The sequence below is a fragment of the Mya arenaria genome, chromosome 13 (genome assembly GCF_026914265.1).
Source record: "Mya arenaria isolate MELC-2E11 chromosome 13, ASM2691426v1".
NCBI classification, from domain to species: Eukaryota; Metazoa; Mollusca; class Bivalvia; order Myida; family Myidae; genus Mya; species Mya arenaria.
The window spans coordinates 53,604,910-53,622,244 of record NC_069134.1 but is presented as its reverse complement, the minus strand read 5'-3'; the positions used below and the strand labels follow the sequence as shown (position 1 = coordinate 53,622,244).

The 17,335-nt window shown below is 33.3% G+C and overlaps 1 protein-coding gene across 1 annotated transcript in view; it reads left to right on the top strand.

Moving 5' to 3' along the window:
* Positions 1-13,757, top strand: part of LOC128214291 (uncharacterized) — a 106,006-nt gene extending 92,249 nt beyond the window's left edge. The window contains exon 2 of the mRNA XM_052920686.1: positions 11,931-13,757. Coding sequence (XP_052776646.1) covers positions 11,931-13,299 — 1,369 coding nt within the window. The 3' untranslated portion in view covers positions 13,300-13,757. The remainder of the gene's footprint in view (positions 1-11,930) is intronic.
* Positions 13,758-17,335: the final 3,578 nt, after the last annotated feature.

The window sequence follows — 17,335 nt, the reverse complement described above, 5'->3', positions numbered from 1 at the left end:
CATCGATAGTATGGCCATTAAAGGTCCAATGCTCGTTACGACGTATTCCACCCCGTTTACGGAAAACCATTATTTTTGTCTTTGATGTATTTACATTTAATCCCCATGCTTCGCAATCGAGTAAAGAGTGTTTAAATGGTTCTGGACTTCCTCGGGCGATTTCCCTAAAATGGCCTTATCGTCAGCAAATAGCAACATAATTAATACAATGTCATCAATACTTAAACTGGAAGTGATGCTATCTTGCATATATAGTTCTAAGTCCTCTACAAACAGGGAAAAAAGAATCGGGGACATAACATCCCCCTGGCGAGTAAGATGTACATGATTTCACACAAGATTTAACATTTTCATACATATCTTTCACTATTCTAAGTAATTTACCTTTTATACCAGATTTATACAACTTAAGCCACAGAGCATTGCGATAAATACTATCAAAACACTTCAACATGTCGACATAAATAACATATAATATTTTATTATCATTGATATATTTTTGCACAATAGACATTAAAATATAAATTGCGACAACTATTGAGCAACCTTTTCGAAATCCGAATTGTGCATCCGAAATAGTGGCATTAGCCTCACAAAATGACTCGATGCGCTTATTTAAAATTGTTGTAAATACTTTTGAAAAACAACTTACAAGTGTAATTCCTCTATAATTATTGACATCATTAACAGAACCTTTTTTATGGAGTGGAATGATGACACCTTCTGTCCACTTTTCTGGAAAAAAAACAGACGCTAAATTGCTATTAAATACATCACAAAAGTGGCTTGTTAATATGTCAGCGCATTCAATAAAGTACTCATTTCATATACAGTCGCTACCAGCCGATTTATTTCGTTTTAAATGCTTTATTGCGTTACGTACTTCAATAATAGAAATAGGTTGGTCTACCTCTGGAAATGTAGAGTTATCTTCATCAAAATCATTACTTGAACAAAACTGTTCAGCCTCGTCGTTATTGCAATCAAACGTATTGTTGCTAAGATTTTTAAAAAATGTTTTAAAATCTTCCAAAGGGATATTACAATTATTAACTTTATTTTTTTATTTAAAAACTTTCCAAAACTCTCTAGGTTTATTTTTTCTTAAATTCTCAATATCCTTCATTTTTTGACAATAAGCAAAATTTTTCTTTTTACGAAGTAAATCTTTATAATTCTTCTTTTGTGCACACAGACTAGCTCTCTTAATATCGATTTTATTAGAATTAAAAATATGTAAAGCTTCTTGGTATAATCGCCGTGCATTAACACATTCATTATCAAACCAATCTGCATTTTTCGTACAACTATCAATTTCAAACAATGGTTTGTTACTGTAAGTACAACATTTAGAAAATAACGGGTCCGCGACACAGGGGATTGTAGCCGTAAATCTATCTAAAACATCATTTGAACAGTTTATATTATCAACAATATCATCGAACACAGGTAATTTTGTAATAAGATTGGAGTGATATGTAATAATTCATCACCAAAGTTAGATAGCTACAGAATTATCAAATCAGAATTTATATTAGAAAAATATCTTTTATGTATTAAAAATGATAATAATAGAATGATGATGACGAGGTTAAGGTGTTAGCACATACTTTATTGATAGAAGAAGGCAGATATAGAAATATTGAGAGGGAAAATAGAATATGTACTAAATGTAATATGAACTGTGTTGAAAATGAATACCACTTCTTACTTATATGTCCATTTTATCGTGATCTTAGAACCTCCCACTTGCCTAAGTATTATACACGTTGGCCATGTTTGTCCAAATTTGTATCATTATTGTCAACAACTAATGTAAATATTATCAACAAAACCGCAACTTATTTATATCAGCCTTTAAACGACGAGGTTAATACCTTTTCATTTTAATACATGACTTAAATAATGCTATGCTTAATTATGAAGATGATCTTATCAACCCATATAGTTTGCATACTTTTCTCCATAATATTATAATAAAATTATGCTGATTTATTGTAAATTTCACCACCATGCTTGTTTTTCAGTGTTGTGGCAATGTATTTAATGTATTTGCCAATAAAATATTGACTTGACTTTGACTTATGATGTGACATATTAACCCGAAAAATCAATGGCATTGTTGCCAACGCGTTACAATATTAAAACAGTTTTACACCATATTTTCGAACGTTTGTCACCAATTAACACCGATTATCACCAAGCAATTGAGTGGCGTTGAAATGTTTTCCAACGTATTGATATAATTGCCACTTTTTGCCGCTGTTTTCATGTATATCTGCCCAGATAGTCTGAACAAAAAACAGGAAGATGAGTGATTATATACTTGACTAACAAATCACAATGCTAAGTTCATACTTATTTGAACATTCCTGCTCAAAGTATGCACGATGTCTGGTAATCGAACAAATAATGAAACATAATACCACTTTAAATATTTCTGTATATATTTTGTAAAAAACAATTGAAATTTACAACGCATCTTTCCCTGCCCACAAGTAACAGCTTCAAATTTCCAACGCATACGTCAATGACTAGCCAGTAACAGTTTTATATTTCCAACGCATGCTTCACTGGATAGCAAGTGAAAACATCAACTTTCCCACAAAGGCTTTACTGCCCAGCCAGAAGCAATGTCTAATTCGCAACGCATGACCACCCAGCAACAAATTCAAATCCCCAACGCATGCTTCACTGACCTGCCAGTAACTACTTTAAATTTCCAACGCAGGCTTCACTGACCAGCCATTTACAACTTAAATTGTACCACGCTTGGTTTACTGATCCACCAGTAGTAGCTTCAAATTTAGAACTGACCAGCCAGTAACAGATTAAATTTACAACGAAGTCTGCCCAGCAAGTACGCCTTATCAATTTTCTCTTTCTTATTCTGAGGAGTTCAGTTTAAGGTTTCTCACCTGGAAGAATATTATGTTATGTACCTGGTTCATTATAAGTCGCTCATTACATACACAAATAAATGTCAATATGTTTGCAGAAAACTAGTAGAGTTACTGTTTGCATACATGTTCATGCATAAGTTCATTTTTGGACCAAATACATTTACTAAAATATACAAGATTATGGTTAACTTGATGATAAAATGTCTGCATTCAGAATTGAAGTTTATATGAATGTTGTTCAATTCAGAATTATAATTAATCCAATTGTTGTAGAGGCGGATCTCATACCGGTTATTTTCAATCAAATGTTATGTAATGTAGTGATACATGTTTAGAATGTTATTCAAAACTTGATATATTGCATATTGTTGTATCTCATTTAGTTTTAGAAAGATAACGATTAGAGCACTAATTTATCCTAAGCCTAATATTTTAAAATACGTTCTCCCAAGCTACTGCTTTATGTTCTGATTCTAAATCGTTACTGAATTCAACTTTAACTGGGTGAGTAAATGGGACTTCTTGTCGATATGAAAACTCACCTAATAATGCCTTCACGATCTTGCTATCCGCTTCCGCACTTTAATAGCTTAGCCAAACCTGCTTCCTCTGAGTCAAACATCGGCTTGTCAATATGTGTTCAAAAAACACCCTTCAATACCATTTAAGCCGTTATACAAAGTATACCTAGCTAAGTTAAATAAATCTTGCGATGACTTCGCATATATCTTAACGGGTTTTATTTCCCCTGTTCATCAAAGAGCCATTGCTCAAGGAGAGGCATATATTCAAGAACTAGAAAAGATTCGGGAACGACGATTTTTCATCCACGTTACTCCTATTACACTACAATGTTGTGATAAGTTATAGAACTATATAATGATCATAATCCAACGCTGGTTATTTTAAAAGTTTTGAATAAAGAGAATAGTACCTTTGCAACTGATATTGATGTCGATTTAAAAAATCCGTACTTTGGAAAGTACACCAGAACGAACTCCGGAAATGTCCCAAGAATTTACCCCAGAACGTCCTCCGGAAACATACCATGGAACATTATACGTAATATACCCAGGAATATTTTAAGGAATGAATCGTAAGCCGGAATGTATCCTGGAATGTACCCCAAGATAAACTCAGAAATGAACCTTGGAACGTACACTTCAACGTACCTTGGACGTACCCCGAACAGTACCGATGACTGAATTACGGAACGTACCACGGAACAGATCTCAGAACTCAAATAATTTTATAAACAAATATATAGAATAATACGTTGAGTAAGTGGCTACTAGCCCACTAAAACAGAATACTTTTTAATACTAAAACTGTATTTTTTCTGCAATTTCGATATCGTAGAGTAAAATAATGATACAATCAATGTTTTCAGATGCCTTACAGGGAAAACTAATTTTTTTTGGTCCAAATTCATGAGGTAGTCACTTTATAACTTTGATTAAATATTAAGAAAAAAACTGTTCATGTGATAAGCTTAATATATTTGCGACAAGAGATGTGTGTACACTAGTATGCATTCTGTTCACTGTTTGATGTCAAAAACAGATGCAAGATTGAATAAAGTATTTTAAAAAAAAATGCATTGTTAATATATTATTGTACACCTATAAAAACAAAGTCATATTAAGTTCTATTTTTTTAATCACCTGACTTTAGATCCCTAACCTTTCATCTATTGATGGAGTGCAATCCATGTTTCACAATATTACATGATTCTACATCTTACTTATTTTGTAGACAAACTGTTCACACATGTCATACTTGACCTTTGTCCTATCGACTCCCAAAGGAATAAAGAAACATATCTCTGGATTTTCAGTGAACGTACAAATGGTTGTCTGTATATTGTGTGGATACAGCTGTCCATAGGCTCTGACGTTTGACGCACTGTCCCCAAAACACTAGGGGCCGCAATATTTCAAAACTTATTTAACTGTGACCTTAGACTTATTTAACTGAACCCATAGGTAATGTGTTGGTCAAGTCAAACAAACAATTACAGTTTTATGGCCGGACGGTAATCTGTTCAACTCAAATCCCAACAAAAGGTATTTAATATTTGCATTGTCCGTCATGCTATCAATTATTATAAGTATTGCAGCTTCAGATTATTCACTTATATTTGAATTTTAATGAAATTTCACAGACATGTACACCAGCAATGAAATGTGTGTTGCTCATATGTCTCTGCTTTCCCTTTAGAGATTTAAGGTCACATGTTTAGGTTATTCCAACAATGCTAATTTTAAGCAATTTTTCATGTACCAGTGACAACTGTTGTTTTATTAGGGTGCATTGTTACAAATTGTAGAGGTTTGTTATAAATGTGCTATGTTTTTAAACATGAGTTAATTGAAGTAACAGTTTTATTGGATAATATGTATTTGTGTTTAAGAACAAACAAATGGCAGGAAAACCATGCGTAAAGGTATTGATTACTCAGAAGAATTTACTGATGGCCTTTCCCGAAAGGAGAGAGGTTTGATTCTGGCAAAGATAGTTGTGAGGAATAAGTGCGTGAAATTATTTCAACTTTCTGTTATTTCATGTTGCCACCTTCTAGAAAGCTTTAAAAAGCTGAACATTTTTAGCATCATTTAGCATGTATCATATGATGCCAATGGTAATGAATGTGAACAGTTTTCCATCAGATGGCCGTTTATTTAAGAAACTGTTTAACAATCTTTAAGTACTTTAAGTCTGAATTTAGAGTTTGAAGATGTACCTAAACACTAAATTACGTTTGATAAGATTACTATATAGCTGGGTCAGTGAAGTATGTTGAGGTCATTGTAGGTTTGGCTATAATGTAGCACAGACAGCCACACAGTAGGTCAAAGCTCAAGGTCACACTTAATGTATCTTGACTTTTTCTGTAGTTTTATATATAAAGAAAGAAAAGCATAATGAGTATATGCAGTAACCCTTGTCCAACTGTTCGCCTATCCATTACTCTATAGTTTGCCGGAAGATTATAATCGCGAAAATGAAAACCTTGTTATCGTATAGTGTTTCTTTGTTTTCGTGTATCCATAAATTTTCATATCAGCGGTGTAAATCAGATGATGAGGCTACATATATTACCGTGCAATGAGAAGCGTGTGCATAAAACATACGTCAATTTCTCATTATACGCATTGCATGGTGACTTTATGGTGCCAATCAATAATCATACATCCACTACTCTCTAGATTGAAATTGTGAATAACTTACGCTTTGCACTCGTTATACATTACATTTAAACACCGTTAATCTGGACACCGTTTATCAGAACATGTTTTTCAAATACTCAGATAGTGATTTCGGCAGAGATATTTTAGTCGAAGCATTTATTGTCCATCCACCATTTCTACAATGCTTCTTATGCTACCCATGCGTGTCTGTTTTATGCTGGATACGCTACAATAATTTCTTGGCTCTTAAACTGGTTTGTCTCACCGAAGCCATTATTTTCATCTTAAAAATAGAATAATGCACATTAAAATCATTATGTTTATCTACATAGAATTTTTGAACGCAAAACAAAATTAAATGTGTTACTGGGTAAATTCAGTAACACTTGAGTAATTACCCTTTGATTATTAAAATGGCTTTACATTTATTCGTCAACAGTCATTTCTTTGTGATAAATAAACCGATAGTGTTAAAACAAAAGGGATGTCTATAACTTAAATGTGGTAATGAACGCCCGATTTTCGTTTATGTCTGTTCTGTAACACAAACCCTTATGACTTATTGAAAGAATGATGAAATACTTATATCAGTAAAATTCAGAAACGGATTTTTTTTAATGTTTGTTTCCATCAATTCGGTAACCCCAAAACCCCGAAGCTCTTTGGAATATAAAAATCCGTTATATAAGACTTTTACGTATGTTATTTTAATTTACGCGTTTAACTTATGGACAAAAATAAATTGCAACGAATAAAGCTTTTGTTTCTTAAGTTATATCAACATCTGCTTGTTCTACTTCAAAAATAAAAGTAAAACATCCTCATGTCAAGAGTATTATGTCGGTGCGTTAAGTTTGAAACAGATAATGGAAGACTATCAATTCCGGGATCTAGTGTATGACAAATACTTAACTATCAGTTAAAAGGATTTATCGTGTCTCAGCAGAAGCGTTTACAAGTATATGAATTTTGATGCGGTGTCGCTGCTCATGTTTTAGTGAAGACTTAAATTCAGTTATTAGCACTATGGATAGTGTTTATAAATACTCTTTGACACACTTTGCATGTAGACCTTTTACAGTTTGAATTAACAGTAGAATTACACCTATGAGAAAACATGGCATATGGAGGTTCATCAATGTATAAGGGATCCGACCTGATTCATGACTACAGTTGTTCCAAGTGTGAGGAAGAAGACTTAAACACTGAAGCCCAGCACTTCTGTCCACAATGTGAAAATTATCTTTGTGACAAGTGTGTGACAAGGCATCGGGGCTATTACAAGAAACATACAGTGGTTGGGCGTGGCGACATTCAGAAATGGGCCGGGTTCTTTATTGATAGATGTGACAAACACGGAGACAAGCTAAATGTCCACTGTGATGACCACCAGGAATTGTGTTGCAGTGTCTGAAAGTAACTGTTATCGAAGTAAAAAATCGAACCCAAGCTAGAAAGATACGGCTTTGTTTTTTTTGCAATTTGCCTCTAAGTAGATGTGCAAGATTGATAAAAGTCTTCAGAATTACTACTACATGTAATCGTTTTTGTTGATGATTTTCCACCGAAAGAGCCACTGTCTGGCCTTTACTTTCGTATATCAGATGTTATAACTCAACGTTTAACGATTTTTGAACAAATTTAATAAAGATGTAAAGCTGCATGGGAATGTGCCGTGTATAACATTTGTTCACTAGACTTAAAGGTTAAGGTCTTATTTAGAAGTAATTTGGTTATCACTCCAACACATCTAAATCACCAACGCTCCTGTGACAACTCTTTATAAAAAATACTGAACTGAAAATAATTATGCAAACAAATAATTAAACAATCTTTATTTAAACTCAATCGTCAAGAGTCTAAATGTGAGAAAGTTATAGATTTTATTGTTATATCAGATATTTTTTTTAAGGCATTACTATTCAGAAGGGAACACCCTTTCCCAATGTTATTAATGGTATTTTACCGTCAAACATGTGCTTTAAAGATTAAGAAAATATGGCGTTTTGTGTCGCCTGCGATGAATTGTTGAAACATAGATATGGCGGTGCTAGTAATTACTTGTTGTACAGTCCTCACATATTGTATGCAGAATGATCATGGTCAACAGATGACACCTATGAATCATGGATTTAATTGGTCTAAGTTCACCGTCGTGTTGACCGTTACTAGATACATGGCTTCCGATCAATAACATTGGAACAATATGTTGTATAGTCCTATAACTTTTTACGTTTGTTTTCTACGGTTATTCAGTTTTTTGGTTTATTGGTCAAAAGTCTTGAGATTTACTTGGAAATCAAAATCCAGATCCTATGATTCTCAATCTCAGCGGAAATATTGATCATTTCTGTTAAGTTTGGGATTAACAGGTCAATATCTTCTTGTTGCGCTTCAATATGGTCCTTTGTCAAATTATTTAAGCCATGTTGGTTCGAAAAAAAACAGGGGGTGGGGCTTGTATCTATTTGATCACAATAAGGAAAACTTAAAAAATCTTCTGTTTAGAAACCTATCGCCAAGTTTTAATTTTATTCGACTCAAATGTTTATTAGTTGGCCCCTTGTCAAATTCCTTTAAGACAGGTTTGTTCGTTTGAATCTTTGGCAACAGGGGGCGAGGCTAGTTATCAACATATGACTATATTATGTTATTTTTTTATGATTATATTACACACATCTTCTTCCCTGACACCGAAAATCCCAGACTCAAGATAATTGGTATTTAGTCTGATGTAATCGCTCTTTATCAAGAATGAGGAAATTGTGTCCCTGCGATTGAAGCTGGCCCCGAACTAAAGGTTTCGGCGTTTACCCAGTGCCATTAAACCGGGTTTATGTTTAAACCTTTAGCTACTGAGCTTGTTTCTGTGTTTTTTCGCATGGATATTTCTATATCATTTCATAGTATCATTTTAAGAATCTCATTCTATGAAACGCATGACCCAAACCTTTCATATTAAATATGTGACGCAATTGTTCAAATAATGCCCGTGGGGTCAAAGCTGGGCTCGCCTGGAGTTTCAAATCGAGGGTTTAAAGATAAAAGATGCCAACATCATTTTTGGTCAAATATGACATTTTGTGGTTTTTTTCAAGCATACAAGGTACCTTTTATATGTGGGTAAATTTTCTAGTTCAAGTTCATTCCTTATATGGGCAGAATTGATATAATTATATTTAGCTAACTACTTTAAAAAAAATGTAAACTATTTACAGTGGACAAAGGAGCTAACTATACGTGTAACCTTTTACCAATAAAAGTAGGCTGTATTTATTCAACAACAGAGGTGCTACGATCAGTTATCTCCTTTTGCCCAGGAACATTCCTGGCTAATTGTTTATCTTACCGGTCAAGCTGGGATTAATTCTGGAAAATCAATGATAATAATCATTAAAATTGTCTTCATGTTTATGAATGTTGGGATGGTTGATTTGACTTCTAAGGTGAAAAAATAATTTTGTTTTATGGTATTAACTAAGTTAATATTCAATCGTCTATTTTATTTTACTTTACCATATTACCAGAACGAACGTTGTAGTGGGCTCATAATTTATAATCATACCAATTAATACCGCAATAGCCTTTAAAATTTATTAGATTTAAGGTATCGTTTATCATCTGCAGAAAAAGGCTACTAATTACATTAAAAAAATAAAATAAAAAATGAAGTTGTACTAGTGGGTTAAAATTGTTCTTTACTTGCATTGATCGTTGATTATCTCAATTGTTTTGTTATCATTTTCCTCTAATATTCTAAGGCAATAATAATTTATATAAAGTTATATCAGTACTTATACATGTGTTTTGGCATACTCCTGATCTTTAATTATTTGATAAGAATTGTTTCATTCTGTCATGATTAGTTATTATATACTTAATGGTCTCAAAATAATAGATTTTGTGTTGTCTTAAAACTATGTTCTTAACAGTGCACGTCTCTCAACAATTTTCAAAACAAATCAAATATATCTTTAACTTGTGTAGATGGAAGGTCTGACTGATCAGTCAGTACTGCAGAATAAGTTGACACGTATGTCATAACTCATCGTAACAGCAATGCTCTTTAAATCAATATGTTTTATGCAATAAACATATTGATTTAATCGTTAAGTGTTTCATGCTATAAACATATCGTAATATGGACGCTCGTGAAAGAAAAACGTCCATCGATTCTGAAATGAGTACCCAAACTGACCAATAATATAAAAGTGCCTTCGAACGGGTTTTTTATTTTGTTACATTAAGAAAATGATCGATTATGAGGTGTTCTATGCAAATTATATTGAAGGTGTTACACAACAAATGTACAAGAGGAAACGCCGACAGGGGTTTAAAGCATCAAATTAACACAGATATGGACTAGGTCACAGGTCATAGTTTCGATGACTTTAATGATAAGCCATTAGTAGAATGGATCCATTAAAATGTGAGGGCAATGTACTACAATATTTTTATTGAGGAACAGGATAGTTCTGAAACAAGAGCTGTTACGTATATGATACGGACAAAAAAGGAGATGTGACCATTGCGAAATGCTGGAAAAAAAGCACTTTCTATCCAATTGAACTTGTTTATTGTAACGGCATATCTGTTTAATTGTGAACATCATTATTACTGAATGATATACACTAGGTAATGTTTTGATTACCAATGCATATCCAGTTTTGCTTACTATCTGATATAAAGTCATTAATTTTTCAATATTTAAGTTAATTTGCGTACAATGTAGAACTTCAAGTTTTGCAGACACTACAAAGAAAAATGTAAAAGACTGTTAAAGTATACCTCATTTCTTATTGTGTTACAAAATGCATTAATCGTCTAAACAAAGGGACCGCATGAATATATTGGTTGTTATTTTATTTAAACATAATAATATTTATGATGAGCATTACAGTAATTTACCTGGTTTTCCTTAATTGTTTAAAGGGTTTTACTGCATTTGGCCCGTTTTGCTGCTGGAAATTCTAAAAATGATGAAATAATAGCGGCAAAATGTTCTATCTGCACTTGGCACCTTTTCTTTCTTGCAGAAATGAATTTGAACAGTGCCAACTACATTTAGCACCTTTTACCCCTACACATTTATATCTGGCATTTGTCTCTTTACAAAAATGCAAAAATAATGTTTTATACAGTATACCTTGTCTTCTAACGTTCATTACATAACAAGCAGTAGTCATTCTAGTTAGACTAGGCAATATAAGACCATATATTAAACGGAAAACGAAGGGATTTCAATATTTTCGTTTTTTCCGTTTTTCACCAAATGTTGAAATTGGAAGTTGGCACCTTTTACTTTTGAACACTCGAAATTGTCTAACCTAAATCTCCATCTTTGAAACCGCCAATCATTGATATTTGGTATGTAGCCTCGTGTAATGTCCTTTACAATTATTGTGCAATCTAATGTCCCTTGGAATAACCAGCTAAAAATGTATTGCCTTCCCTAGAAAAAAGTATTAATTTCACTCAACTATCAAATAACTCATCAAATACTAACAAATTCAGCAACAAAAGATTTCCTTTAGCAACCAATGACTTTCTTATCAACCACTTTCTTCCTTAGCAATCAGCGACCTCCTTAGTAACCAAAGACGACATGTGTTACCAAGAAATATCTTTATTTAAAACATAGCTGTTGGTTATTGTAGTCAAGTGAGTGATATAAAGCCATTTTGACCCACTTTATTTTATGATAGCCCTCATTTCATAATTAACCTTAAAGCACAACTTTAACTAGCCTTTAATGAAAAAGCATAGTAGAAATGAGTTCATTTGTGTGCTACCAATATATTAACATTGTAGTGCTCATTACTCACATATATTTCAGGTTATGTAGCAAATTCAGTCACCTGGATGACCTAGCGAGGGGCTTCTTGAACACAGCAGATTTTAAGCAGCTGCCAGCAGCAGTGGACAATATTAGGAGCAAGCTCGATCAGCTCATGAAAGCAGGGAAAAAAGACCAAACCTTACTGAACGACTCTTACGAGAAAATAATGGTTGAAATCAAGGCTCACCGTAAAGAGGTAAACATGTTGTTAGACCAGATTGAGAAAAAGACTGTTCAACAGTTGGATAATTTGAAGAAAGATTTAGAACAGTGTGTGAAAGATGATTTGGAAACATGTGCTAAAATGAATGAACAAATCAAGGACATGGTTGACAAGCTAAATCAGATTACTGGCAATAAGAAGAAGACCAATTCCTACATTGGATTTAGAAAATGCCAAACTAAGTTAAAGGAAGTAACTAGTGCGATGCAAGAAATACAGAGAAGGCCAAAGGAAGGGTTAAGGTTCAAATATGATGAAAGTGTATTAGCATTTCTCAGAAACAGCCTTGGCAACGTTGAGCAATCCATATTTAAAACAAAATATGCCAATCATGTGCATAAGGCTAAATGGCAAAGTAACTTTTCTGTTAAAATAAAGAAAGATAAAAAAGATTGCTATATCTTAGGTATGTGTGCGTTGCCCAGTGGAGAGGTGATCATTGCTGATTTCAACAACAGAGTGATACTTTTGAACCAGCAGTACAACGTCATCGATCACCTTGATATGTCTTCTCTTCCTTATGACTTGTGTTATATTTATGGTAACGAGGTTGCTGTAGCTGCTTACGATGCTGTAGCGGGTAATGCTGATGTTTTAAATGGGGTCCAATTCCTGACAGTGACCAAAGGGCAGCTTCAGGCAGTGAGAAAATTCAACACAGGCCATAGGTGCCGCTCCATTATATACCACCAGGGCCACCTATATGTGGGATCCAATGATGCCCTGTACATTTACACCATGGATGGACAAATGAAAAACAAGATATATGAAGACAAGTCTGGTGGCAGAACAGTGTACAAGTGTGCTATTAGTCCTGACGGGGAGAGAATTTATGTTACAAATAACCGTGCGCATAATTTAGTTACACTGAATAAAGATGGTAAAGTGTTATCTACTTTCGAAGATCATGAATTACTGCAGCCCGCTGGACTATGTGTAAGCCCAAGTGGTCATGTGTTTGTGTGTGGCTGTGATTCAAATACTGTGTTACAGGTAGACCGGGAAGGACAAAAGAAGATGGCCACACTTGTCAGGGAGGTTGATGGATTGTGTAAGCCTGTGTCAGTGTGGTTCAATCAGACATCCAGCCTCATTGTTGGGAATAGTGGAAGTGACATTGTCCTAGTTTTTAAGCTGTGTTAAGCTGTGAGTCATATTAAGGTATCATTGTACTGTACGTCTATGTAATGTTAATGTGTATGCCATATGTTATGACATTAACAAAATGGCAAGTTCAATTGTCAAGGCAGGTAGTTTTCAAGTGTGTGATTATTTTGAAGGAGTTTTACAGCAACTCTTTTGATGTTATGGAGTATATAAACGACTGGGAGACTGTTGGCGAGGGTGAAAGGACCTCAAGTGGAATATAACTTCGAAACAGAAAATATGTTTGAACAAAGAAAATATTGTGGTTAATCGGAGGCTATAGACAGGATAACAAAAATGAATATAAAAACTAGATCGTTCGGGTCGAGTACTTCAGCAAATGCTTTTGCAACAATGAAGACTGATGTTAACCTCGTTAGAATTTTTTAACAAGTGAAAAAGCATTATGACAAAATAGAGGAAAATTAAAATCATATATTTATAGTATCATACAATATCCAAATATAAAACATTTAAATAATGTATTGTACAGTTTGTTGTATGGAAATATTTTTATAAATGGGTTTATATATATATATATATATATATATATATATATATATATATATATATATATATATATATATATATATATATATATATATATATATATATATATATATATATATATATATTTCAAGCGATGAAAGTTAGTTGGTTTGAATATTCATCATTTAATTGATTTTTTTTACCAACAACAAATGCTTTAATAAGAAAGAATGTAATTTATATACATTTAAAAAAATGTAATTGTTATTTTATTGTTAAACGCTGTAAAACAACATGCTTAACATTTTAATGCATGCACTGCTGACTTTTTTGACAATATATTGCAAAACAAAGCATTATTGGCCTGCCTTGATTTTAGTTCGACTTTTCTAAGAGTAGGGAGATCTAAACCACTCACCATGGCGTCGGCGTCGGTGTCACACTTTGATTTGAGTTTTGCATGTAAGACTTTTAAGTCAATATCTCAGAAAATACGCAATGTATTGCATTGGAACTATACACAATATTTCTTACCATCCAACCTACTTTATTATTTAAGTTACAGATCACTATCTTGAATATAATGCAAGCTATGGACCTTTAATATTTAACTATATACATTTATAAATGCTGTTTTAGGGTTTTGCATACAACCACTCATATGCATATATCTCATCAACTTATCATGTATTGCATTGAGAATTATTGCAACTGTACTCAATCATCCGGCATACTAAATTCACCAAGTTAGATCGCTCTCTTTTTCATTTCTTTTTAAAATTAGAGCCCTATAGTTTTTTCCTACAAATCCAGGTTGAGGATTTGCATATAACCACATAAAGTCATTATCTTAGCAAATGCATAACGTTTTGCTTTGAAACTTTAGACATGTGTATTCAACCATGAGTCTACTTAAATAAAGTGCAACGGATGGCCGTTTAATACTTATGTGAAAACTACAGAAACAAGCTCAGTAGCCAGAAGTTTAAACATAAATCCCGTTAAGGGCTTTAATATTGACTTGAAAATCTGGTTACGGCTATACATGCAAGCGGGCATAGGTCAGTATTTCATCAACTACCTGATGTATTGCATTGAAAGGGCTCCCAACTATCCAACCTACGTAACTAATCGAGTCAGATAAAGTCCTTGCGTGTAATGCAAATGATAACCCTTTATTTTTCGATGTAGGAATTCTGCTTAAAAGCGGGAAAATAGACGAGCACGCTGTCTCTGTGACAGTTGTTTTTAATTTTAATTTTAGCATCAAATAGGATATAGTCAATGATTAGTGATATAAAAATTAAACATGATCTTTAACCATGAAAAAGGGTTATATTAGTGGTCAAACAAATTCATCAAGGATGCAAAGGATAACATTTCCTGGCGTGAGGCCAACCTTTTGTGTTTGTTTTTTGCCTATGTAAATTATTTGAAATGAGAAATAGATTGTTTTAATGATATATTTTGAAGTACAATTATATAGTTTACAATTATATAATTTACAAAATCAAGTTAATCACTCTCGCTCCCACGCTTTTACGCGAGAGTGTGGTCTTGTGTTGTTGGGATAACCGGAGTACCCGGAGGAAAGCTACTTGTCCGGCTTAGTGACCACAAACCAAACTTACATGCACCTGAGCAAGGAATCGAACCCGGGTCGCCTTGGTGATTAATTTGTCCGACATTGGTGTATATTGTTGTAATATCGTAGAAGCTTTATTGTACTTTGATAGAGGGTTATATTATCTTACTTAATTGCGGATTGAAAGGTTATGATAAACAGTTTAACTATATTTACCGTGTGTTTGTTTTATTATAATAAATGCAATACAAAGGTTTTATTTTAACTCCTAATTATTGTGAATTCATTGAATTTTAATTTCAAACCTGATTTGAGACAGAAAATGACTTTGACGATCGCTACCAAATTATTCTGTCAAAGCAATATTGAATTAAAAAGAGATTTTAAACCCTTATCATATATGTTTTAACTGATTTGAATATATGTGGATGAGACTTTAATAAATAAATAAATAAATATATTTTGCACTAGTCAACGACCGAATCGTGACAAACATCTATGTTTGGTTGAAGCATGAACATATAACAAGTCAATTAACGATCAATCGTGACAAAAAAAATATGTATAGTTGAAGTTTCAACATACGACAATTAAGTCAACAACCTAATTGTGACAAAATATATGTATAGTTTAAAGTATCAGCATATGACAAGTTAGTTAACGACCGATCGGGACAAAATATATATTGTTGAAGTACCAGCATACGACAATTATGTTCATACACAATCTAGTCAAATCAGATCTGCTAAGAATGGATAATTGATGGCTAAGCCTGAAAATATCTGTGTGATAGCAGGGTTAAAATGTTTGCAATACATATAATGTTGTATAGTAAACCTAGTATTGTTAATTAAGTGATACTGTCACAAGTGCATAAAAACACTGTCAATGAAAGAAATTAAATATCGATCCTAAATATGATATTGATATCTCACTGGTATACCACAGAGGTTATCATTTTGAGAGTTCAATTCCCATACATCCAACAAAACGACATATTTAGCCCGTCTCTGAATGTGCCACTAAAATCAATGGAAAATGAAAAGAAAAAAAATAATGAAATTAATTGCTGATATTCGAGGTAAATAATCAAAAATTGAAGTGATGGAAATCATGGTAATTATTATACCGTATACCATGGCGGAGAAGTTTCAAACATATTTGCCAACAATTGCAACTAATTCACATCAAGCAAGTGAGAAAAGAAAACGCTGCCATGTTTTCCATCATGATGGAAAATTACCTTCCGCCCAAATGGTCTGAGCACTAACAAAACCGGAAAAGTATTCAAAATAGATTTAACTGCAACCAAACACACTTGACTTGCTCCTTCAAGTGGATACTTAGTAAAGGAATGAGAGTATTATATATTGGTTTGCATCTTGCATTCAGTCACATTCTTAAAAGGACATAATTATTATAAGTTATATTAATAGATTTTCAAACAATATTGTTCTTTAAGAAAAGATTGTTTATGTGTGGTCCATATACCTCCTCAATGAATACACGTTATGTGGTGATACATTAACAAATGAGGCATTGTTGCTTCCACTTTTGAAAAAAGTCTGTATTTATTATGCCCTAAGCATTGATTTAACTATTCCCTCACAGTATCATTGTCTATTTAGAAATCATACTAACAACTCTAACCTTTTAAACGCAGGTTTCATCCGATGACAGCTTCAAATTTCAGCGCAGGCTTTACTAACCAACCAGTTATGTATACAAATTCCCAAAACGGGCTTCACCGACCAGCTAGTAATAACTTCGAATCTACCTCACAGGCTACATTGACCAGCTCCTAACAATTTCGAATTCTCCACGGAGGTTTCACTGACATGTCAGAAATATATTCGAATTCCCCATACAAACTCACTGACGAGCTAGTAACTACTTCGAATTTCCCCCACAGGCTACACTGACTAGCTACTAACAACTTCGAACTCTCCACGAATGCTT